Raw genomic sequence first — 8646 nt, 5'->3', positions numbered from 1 at the left:
CGATTTCCAATGTACGAATCTTTCCATAGAGAACGTTGAAGTCGACTTTTCATTGGTTACTACATTATTAATATTTTATTTTTTTTTTACAATTGCTCATATTTAACATCTCACTTCACAGAACAAAAAAATACTTATTACCTAGCCGAGACAAAGAAAAAGAAGCAAGATGACATACGTTGTACTCAGACTTACACGTACATATATACGCCATGTGGATAGCACGCATTATGCATATGCATGATGACCGTATGTGTACATACAAAATATAATGTTTATAAGGGAACTTTATTATGCAATCTCGCATCGATAAATTATAATCTTGTTTCCATGAAAATACAGAGAGCACTAGTGTGCATCCTTGCTACTCTGTTTTAGGTTTTCACCACACAAACGTTCGTGATCATCTTATTGGAACCCGAATAAAATGAACATTGACGCATGCGCTTTCGAAATTGCTAATCATAGATTTGTCTATGATTAATTTCGCGTTATCAGTAATTTAACACTCATATTTTACTATCGTAACGTTGTAGTACATTTTTCATACAACATAGAACACTCGCAACAAAACCTAAACAATAGCTAAGTAGTTGTTAATAACGCATTAGAAATTATAAACTTAATTACTCTTTACAATAAAAACATGGTTAATGTTGCATTAAACGTTTACAGGTAGCAAACTCTGCATTTTCAGTAAACTATACGACAGCGTCGTTATTATTCTTAGTATTACCATACTGTTCCTTGATGAAAATATCAAAATTTAAAATTTACGTATACAATACACTGTATCTCACGAAAGAGATTGCGAACAGTAAGGAGCAATTCGTTGCTTTTATGCAAAATGGACATAAACTAGAATCACTTGGTGACATTTCCTCATCATGCTTTCCAGAAATTTGGATTTTGCTGTAACCTTCTCTCAAAAGTTTCATACCATCCTTGAATAGTGGACAGTGGTACAAAATTTTCGGTTGGATTTGCTGTCATTTGTGCCTGAGTTACAGAGAAACTTGATACATAATTCAAAAAGCTGGTGATCATCTTTTGAACAAATTCTAAAAAAGAGTTTGATGCGGCTTGAGACACTGTAACTGCTTGCTGTTCTATGATTCCAACAGGTTCAATTGAAATCCCTATTTGTGCTACGTGTGAAATCTTTGCCACTCCAAAAATTCCTAAGTTACTGTTTACAAATTCATGGTTTCTCTTCAACGTTGATATCTTAAATATGGCCGATGGTTTACAATTCGAAATATATCCCAAAAATTGCCAGTTTGGTGGAGCAGTTGGATCCGGCCAACTGAAATACACTAAAGAAATTGGATTTCAATTAATATTATGTAATCTCACTTATATTTACATAATCGTATAATAATACAATATATACCTGCACCACCTGTTCCATCAGGAAATGGTATGATACCTGTAAGGAATACCACAATATGATTTATGTTATCCGCATCAGGTACTGTTATCAAAAATTGGTTTTCTCCTATTCGTTGAAAATCTGTTTGTACCTACAGAAAATAGAAAAGGTGAAATACACTGTTTTCATGCTATAAAGAAGTTAGATTTGTTCGTTAAAAGATCAGTGAAATAGGATAAATCAAAAGCATTATTAAAAGTTACCAACAAAAAAACACAAAACGAATGACATAAGGACTAAAGAATGAAAAATTACGAGAAAAGAATAAAACAAATTCTACACATGTGTATTGATATATTCAAGTTAAATAGTTTATTTGTATAAAACTGTCAATTTGGCAACATATATTAAAGACAACATCGGTGTTTATGTTAAAAAACAGATTAACACTCACGAGTCGACCAGATACAATTATACCAAGCATCTTTGTAAAGCGTCTAGATCATTCTACTGTCTTCTCCTTATCACGCTATGCCGGAAAATGCACAGTACACATGCAACGGACACGACACCGCCAAACATTTACGACACCACAAGCTAATATTTATCACGGTTCATGCAACTATAGATTGAAAACTCAGTATAAGCTATTACGGTCTTTGAAATTAGAGGGGCATTTTCATGTATTCAATTGTTCTTTGTCGCAAATAATTCTGCACAAAACTTTCACATTGGAAAAGGCCAAAATAAACAAGAGAATATGTGACTAAAATATTTGTTTGCTTTTTTGTTTTATTTCTTAGAAACAGTGTAATGGCAAAGCCTATCGGTCGAAGTACTGACTTTGTCGTATGAACAAATTGCACTTTTAATCGACTGCAGATACGATGTCTATCAGAGACATAGTACATCACTGCCACCTGTTGTCGAAATCTAATGTCAAATTGAGCGACTCGATTTTAAATGTATTTTATAACACGACTTCCACACAATTTGTAATGTATTCAATTGTTTACATATAAAGGATTATTCGCAACATGTTATTTACTATTTCAATTAATTTTCAATCATCTTTCGTGCAATGCTAAATTACTTTATGCTACATTTTTTTTATGTTCTATTTTTGAAACTATAGATATAGATATAATCAAAAATTTCATACAGGTTTTGTAATTAATTATAATTTTTTCGGTGATCGAAGTTATAAATTCGAAAAGACACGAAAATTCAGTTTCCTTTTACTTAAGAGTAAATGACTATGAACAGACGGTGAGCAGATGTTGAAAAGTATAAACGAAAAAATCGAAGGAATGATGTTCAGAAGAATGATAGGTTATTGAAAAGAATGGAAGAATATCGAACATAATGCAAGATGGAATGTATTCGGATAGTATAGACCAAAGTGACGTCAGTCCAGTCCTTATGGTTCTCTCATGTTCGCATTTGGTAGCGCCTTTGAAAAAAATTCGTCTCTGCCTACAGCGGTTATCTTGCCGTTGTGTCGTAATTCGACTGTTATGTATAACAAAACGCGGGAAAAGAAATTCACATAGAGAGCATGATCCCAACAGTATATGGAGTGTAGGACAACATTCATTACACAAAACAAGAAGACTATCGCTGAATCGAAAATCCCTGAGCGGATGGTGATGGTGGTGATGGCGATGACGATGGCGACGGTGAGAGCAAACCTCTACGAACTTCAATGTGTGTGACATCACGCTTCATTGTTAGAGGTTTACGTCATTCTCGAGTCTGGTCTTGAGTCGGTGCGCGCGATCTAAGGTAGTCTACAGAGAGACGCGTGTGGAGTTGTGGACGAGTGGCGGGAAGTGTTAGAGGCAAGAGAGGCGAAAAACACGCGAATCAACGTTGCGTCTGCGCGAAACGTGTTGGGCATGTCATTTTTCATCTAAACGAAATTATTGTTGTCCTGTCTAAACTTCAGTTTGTAATTCCAAACGCGATGGCTTGTGATCGATGTGTAGAATAAGAATTAAATGTCTGGAGAATCAACAAAAAATTTACGATAAAGAAAGAAAAGGAGAAAGGGTATTGTGTCGACAACGGGAGGAGAATGGATAACTGAAAGGGATAGACAAGACGGGTAGGAAGGGGAGGGGTGCGAGAGAGAAAAGGAAGAGCGTGAAAGAGATCAACAAGGAGAACGATGCGAAGCGCGACGTTCAACGGTGGTAAAGCGCTGATTTGTGATTTCATCGACGGTTACTGATTTCGACGGAACAGCTCGATGCGGATCGAGTGCGTTACGCTTTCGAACGAGGGGGTACTTTTCGCGCGGATAAGATCGCGCGCGATGTCACTAGTGTTGGGGAGAGTTTTCACGAATATGTAACTTATTTGTGATCCACACCTAGCAGTGGTTCTTCGACGACGCGTTCTTACATTTTAAATATAACGGTGTATAAATAAGTATGAGCAATAGCAGGAGTGCACAAGCGGAGCCCTCATCGTTAATTTTTCCAAAGGATTTACGTTTGGTTGACGCGGTTTTTATTCACGCTTGAAACTCGTAGATGAATGCACGTCAGATGCAGTCAGAATCGATGGTTTTCTCCTCGAAGTTTACCACATATGTTTTTCATGCGTGGGCATGCAGCACCGAACTATCGTCAAGGTTAGTGTGTCTGACAGGCTCTCCATCGTCCCTCGATCTTATATGCTCGTTTTCAGTGGGTAGCATTGAGTAGTTGCAATAGGTAATTAAATAGTGCGCTCTAACGTGTGTACCTGACAATAGTAATACTACGTATTAGGCTTTTTTTAATATGAACCTTATGTGTGCGTCATGATTCCTCGTGATTTTTTAACTTTTTAGTATTTATGGCAAATCATATTCGTCTGTTTTCTTGTTTTTACCATTTTTCGAAACCCTTCTTTCCCTCGAGATTTAACTTGGCAACGACACTGACAACAGTACTAATAATGTGCGATATAATAGAATATAATCTATACTCATACAGTGTTTATAAAGTATTTTTTTTTTAAAACAGGAAAATTCGAAATTCTCCTCTGTTGGACGATTAAAGGGTAGATATATTGGATGGACATAAGCCCCTTCTGTTGCATCTAACTCTTTAAACAATGAGGTCTTATCACACATCGATAAAGGCATATGTCGATAAGTATCGACAAAATCTGTGTAAGCATAATTATATTACAAGTATCATGTATGCCATTCATATGAACAAATTTTTATGAGAAATGTATACTGTTATTTCAGGTGAAAGACACATAGTACGTAATGCTGTTGCTTGCAATCTGGATGCAAAAGTGCAAAGAGCAGCGATTTACTGAGGATTGCTCGATCATCTGTTTAGATACCTATATAATGCTCCAAGAATTTTACATGTTCGTCGTTGAATTGGCACATTTGTGCAAGAAAGGGTAATGCAAGTACTTGTCTATGTTGATAAGTATTAGTTCAAGGCTTATGGATCAGTCGATGGTTGTTACTTATACCTTTGTTATAAATGTTAAGTTTGCTACACTATTAAACCTGGTGACAAAAGAAAATACATATGTTCTAGGCACGAAGCAACAAATGTCTGGTTACAGTTAATTGCAGTAGAAACATTTTATCGACGATGCAGCGTAGTGTGCTTTTCCTTGTTGCAAAAGGATTTGATATTTGGAAGTATGTTGACAATACAGTACTAAATGCTTTAAGTTCACTCTTGGTACAATGGTTTTATTAGCACACTCCAACAGAGATAAACATAACTTGTATTTTTGTGATTGTAAATTTTGGAGTAAGTAATGAAACAGCAAATAAATGAGCTGGATATATCGAATCCTCTTGCAAATCGGTTAAAAACTGATTCGTATAGTTTGAGTGTGATAATACTGCTTCAATTCAGAAAAGTATATTCTTCAAATGAGTGTATGTGTGTGTGTCATTACAGAACAGCCGTTTCTATGAGCGCCTCTCGTCCGTTACATTGTGATGGAAAGGATAATAACAGCAAAAGTGGTTCAAGTGAGTATCCACTATTATATAAACGTGTATAACAATTTCACAAGAACTAATTTGTATATTACTCATTTATGATGTTTCTTTGTAATTGCATGCTTTATAGAGAGAATGGCATATGAGGTATTTCTGGGTGGATCTTGTAATCCAACCACATGGAGGTCAGAAATAGCGATACCGACTCTTCAGAGCCTTGGAATTACTTATTACAATCCTGTATGTGTTTCTTAATTTTCATTGGTTTTGTCTATGATCTATTAACAGATATTGTAATTGTACGTTTCAGCAAGTGTCGCAGTGGGGACCTGAACTGATAGCTCAAGAATATGAAGCAAAACAGACAGCGAAAGTGTTACTCTTTGTGATCGATAACCAAACGCGCAACAGCGCAGGCATCATTGAAGCAGCTCAGTTGGCAGCTACACGTCGCGAATCTTTAATCCTAGTTATTTATCCGTATCGTCAGGGTCAAACGATACTTGGCGAGACTGTATCCTCTCAGTAAGTTTTCCTGTTTTTGTCTTCTATCGTGCCTTCGTTGTTGATAATATATGCTTAACAAATGTTAAACATTTTGTTTAGGGAATATTACGACTTGATGAATGGACTGTTGGTACTTCAGTACCTTATGGAGAGACAGAGGATACCGATATTCGAGAGTGTATCAATTGCTCTTAATTGTACGTCCAAGGTAATCAATAGATGGAGAGTAAAAGCAAGTAATTGCAATTATTTTTCCGCGTATCAGATTTCAACGCTGGTTCAAATATGGTTGCGTCGTAGGTTCTGCGCGAAGAGGTTAACGTGCAAGATCTGCATTCCGAAGATGGCATTAGACCGATTAAAATTTCACTCGGTCAAAATGGAATGGACGCGGTGTAAGACTTTTTCGATATCCGTGTATACACGCTTATGCGAGAGTCGCGTCGTACTCAATGTCCAATTCTAAATTACTCTTTTGTAGTACACTAAGGGAGATTTTCAAGTCCATGGATATTAATGACAGCGGAAGCGTTAATTTAGGAGAAGTGAGTTTATTTATTGTCAGTTTTTTTTTTTCTGTCAAACAGTGCGTTACTTACGACGAAGTTGATAACGACATATTACTTACCTTTGTGTCGCTTTCTTCGTTTCGTAGGCTTGGGTAGCGTTACAATCGAATGTCAAATGCAACTTGTCGTTTTCGGATCTTCTAAATGTCGTAAATAAATCCGGTAATAAACTTTTACATTTCCTTAATAATAAAACTGACGACGCCATATGGTCGAGGCGGCGAAGGAAATTTGCCCATATTTTCCATCCTTCGTATTCGCGTATGCTTTTAGAAACGTATAGGACGTTGATAGACGATGCATTTCCAGCCAAGAGAGATCCAATGGAATTACGGATAAATTTTGAACAGTTCTGTGCCCTAGCTACCGAATCAGCTTGGAGAACGAAGACCAACGGCGTTTCTTGTGAAAGTGAGATACCTTCAGTTTGGAGTATATTATGTAGGAAGGCTTCGAAATTTCTTCGCAGAGCTATCGTGCAACCTTTTACCCGTTTCTTAGGTATTTTCTATTCTAAACAATTTCCGATGATCCGAGCGTGTATCGTTAACATCTGTGAAAGCAAACAGGTCATCGCAAGACGCACACGCCCCAATCAGTTTGAAAACGTTCCCGAGAACAGTCATGTACGATTCGTGCGACTATTCAACTTTTTAGATTGGACCAATTCCTTCGTGCCTGAAACCGAGAAGAGGGACTTGTACGTTGGAGTAATCGGCAAAGATCAGTTTTGGTTAGAAACAACCGCAGCATCCTCCATCGAGTGAGCATCCGAGATGTAACGTTCTTTCGATTCTCGATATTGCAACAGTGTCGTTGAGTCTACGTGTAAGTTGTTTTTCTTTTTAGATCCATCGGTTTATCCCTATACCGATCAAGCCTGAACGAGTACAACGTAAAGGTGTTGCCACAAGAATTGCAGAGAATGAAAAATTCACGGTTAATATTGCTAATCGTGCCACAGCACTCTCGTGGCATCACCCTAATGGCACTGGCAGCTCATCTGATTGGATTGCGCGCAAAACTGGTCCTGTGCGTTCAAACGCTTCCCGAAGATTGCGTAGTTTCTGGCGAAAAGGTGAGCAAGTGTCTAGTACATTTGTACGTACGTATATATAAGTTGTACTCTTGTAATATATCACTATCGATACTATGTTTACCTCCTCTGTCTCCTTCTCCTTCTATCATCTTCTGCCTTTTTCATCTTCTTTTTTTTTACTGTGTTTGCTGGTCTGTATATAGAAAATAACTTTTTCATTTAGCTAACCGAACAAGCCACAAAAGACTACAACCGGGGAAGAATGTACCTGTCGGACTACGCGACGCGCGAAGGTGTACCTGTTTTTCAGAATATCGCAGATGCTCTACAACACGCGATACAGCTAGTTCAAAGTCTTCGTTGACATTATTCTTTTTCTATTTCTTTTTCATACGAGTAAGCTTTTCGATTCACCGATTAATTTATTTTTACTTTTAGTAATGTTCAACTACCAGTCGAGATCTGTAAGACAAAGAAACGCGTAAACAATAGTCTGTTACGCATAGGACGCGACACCTACGATAATTACCTACGGCTTTGTACTGGTTGTTATCGAATCATGATCGGTCGACTTTTCCAAATTATAGTGGAATTTCTCGCGATAGTTGAACATATTTTTTTTATAGCAATTCAACTTGGTAATTTTGTAACCTTTTAACTGGTTGAGGATTGATACACGTGTATTGTACATAGATTATTAGTTGTTTCTAACGATCTAATGATAATTAATTTGAAATTTGTTAGGAAGCATGCATGGGAATGCGTGGAAAACGTTTGGTCGCGTTGAATGCGAGGGGAGCATGCGTGAGTGCGTGGGTAAGGACGTGCGTTGCGTGTATGAATGTGTACAGGCAGAACAGACGCGTACCTGTGCGACAAACAAGCATCTTATGTAGCGGTATCTTACGGATGAATGTGTTATCCGTGAACAAGAAAAATTGAAAAAAATTATAATTCTGAACACGTACATGTACGTTTCGATGCACGACAAAAAATACGAAGTGTAGTTATGTGTAATATCTTAAAGTCATTCGACCCTCATCGTTAGAACACTGACCGGCTCAATACATTTTTCCTTTTTTTCTTTTAATAATTTCGCTATCATTTTCTTTGTACAATAAAAAATATTATTGTTTTTATTTGTATCGTTTGTTTCGCTGTTCGTTGGATAGACATTGTCACGGAGTGT

At 37.1% G+C, this 8646-nt stretch overlaps 2 protein-coding genes across 11 annotated transcripts; one reads left to right on the top strand and one right to left on the bottom strand.

Annotated features, from left to right (window-relative positions):
- Positions 1-269: 269 nt before the first annotated feature.
- On the bottom strand, positions 270-2021 carry LOC143153516 (protein OPI10 homolog). The gene is made up of 3 exons (XM_076324824.1): positions 1827-2021; positions 1394-1523; positions 270-1316 (listed from the first exon to the last, which is right to left on the bottom strand). Exons 1-3 carry the CDS (start codon positions 1854-1856, stop codon positions 886-888), a joined length of 591 nt encoding a protein of 196 aa, XP_076180939.1. The 5' UTR covers positions 1857-2021; the 3' UTR covers positions 270-885.
- Positions 2022-2850: 829 nt separating this feature from the next.
- On the top strand, positions 2851-8596 carry LOC143153422 (uncharacterized). Of its 10 annotated transcripts, XM_076324572.1 has the most exons (14): positions 3150-4010; positions 4387-4535; positions 4617-4780; positions 5299-5372; positions 5473-5582; positions 5653-5867; positions 5949-6057; positions 6150-6244; positions 6331-6394; positions 6505-6580; positions 6692-6919; positions 7076-7181; positions 7268-7496; positions 7681-8596. In XM_076324572.1, exons 3-14 carry the CDS (start codon positions 4638-4640, stop codon positions 7819-7821), a joined length of 1590 nt encoding a protein of 529 aa, XP_076180687.1. In that variant the 5' UTR covers positions 3150-4010; positions 4387-4535; positions 4617-4637; the 3' UTR covers positions 7822-8596. The 10 variants fall into 10 exon arrangements, with proteins under 10 accessions (XP_076180682.1, XP_076180679.1, XP_076180681.1 ...); XM_076324567.1 differs by lacking the exon at positions 3150-4010 and adding an exon at positions 2851-3051 and having other exon boundaries at positions 6692-7181; XM_076324564.1 differs by having other exon boundaries at positions 3144-4010; positions 6692-7181.
- Positions 8597-8646: the final 50 nt, after the last annotated feature.

This window comes from Ptiloglossa arizonensis, chromosome 12, assembly GCF_051014685.1.
Source record: "Ptiloglossa arizonensis isolate GNS036 chromosome 12, iyPtiAriz1_principal, whole genome shotgun sequence".
Lineage (NCBI taxonomy): Eukaryota > Metazoa > Arthropoda > Insecta > Hymenoptera > Colletidae > Ptiloglossa > Ptiloglossa arizonensis.
The sequence above is the reverse complement of the archived record's forward strand: the minus strand, read 5'-3'. Positions and strand labels throughout refer to the sequence as shown.

Excerpts from the sequence above, each read along its gene's own strand:
- LOC143153422 (XM_076324563.1), top strand. The coding sequence starts at position 4,800 with ATGTTGATAAGTATTAGTTCAAGGCTTATGGATCAGTCGATG. Across the intron at positions 5,373-5,472 it reads TAACAGCAAAAGTGGTTCAA|AGAGAATGGCATATGAGGTA; the intron begins GTGAGTATCCAC and ends CATGCTTTATAG. Across the intron at positions 6,581-6,691 it reads AAATGTCGTAAATAAATCCG|AAACGTATAGGACGTTGATA; the intron begins GTAATAAACTTT and ends GTATGCTTTTAG.
- LOC143153516 (XM_076324824.1), bottom strand. The coding sequence starts at position 1,856 with ATGCTTGGTATAATTGTATCTGGTCGACTC. Across the intron at positions 1,524-1,826 it reads TAATTGTATCTGGTCGACTC|GTACAAACAGATTTTCAACG; the intron begins GTGAGTGTTAAT and ends TATTTTCTGTAG. Across the intron at positions 1,317-1,393 it reads TGATGGAACAGGTGGTGCAG|TGTATTTCAGTTGGCCGGAT; the intron begins GTATATATTGTA and ends CAATTTCTTTAG.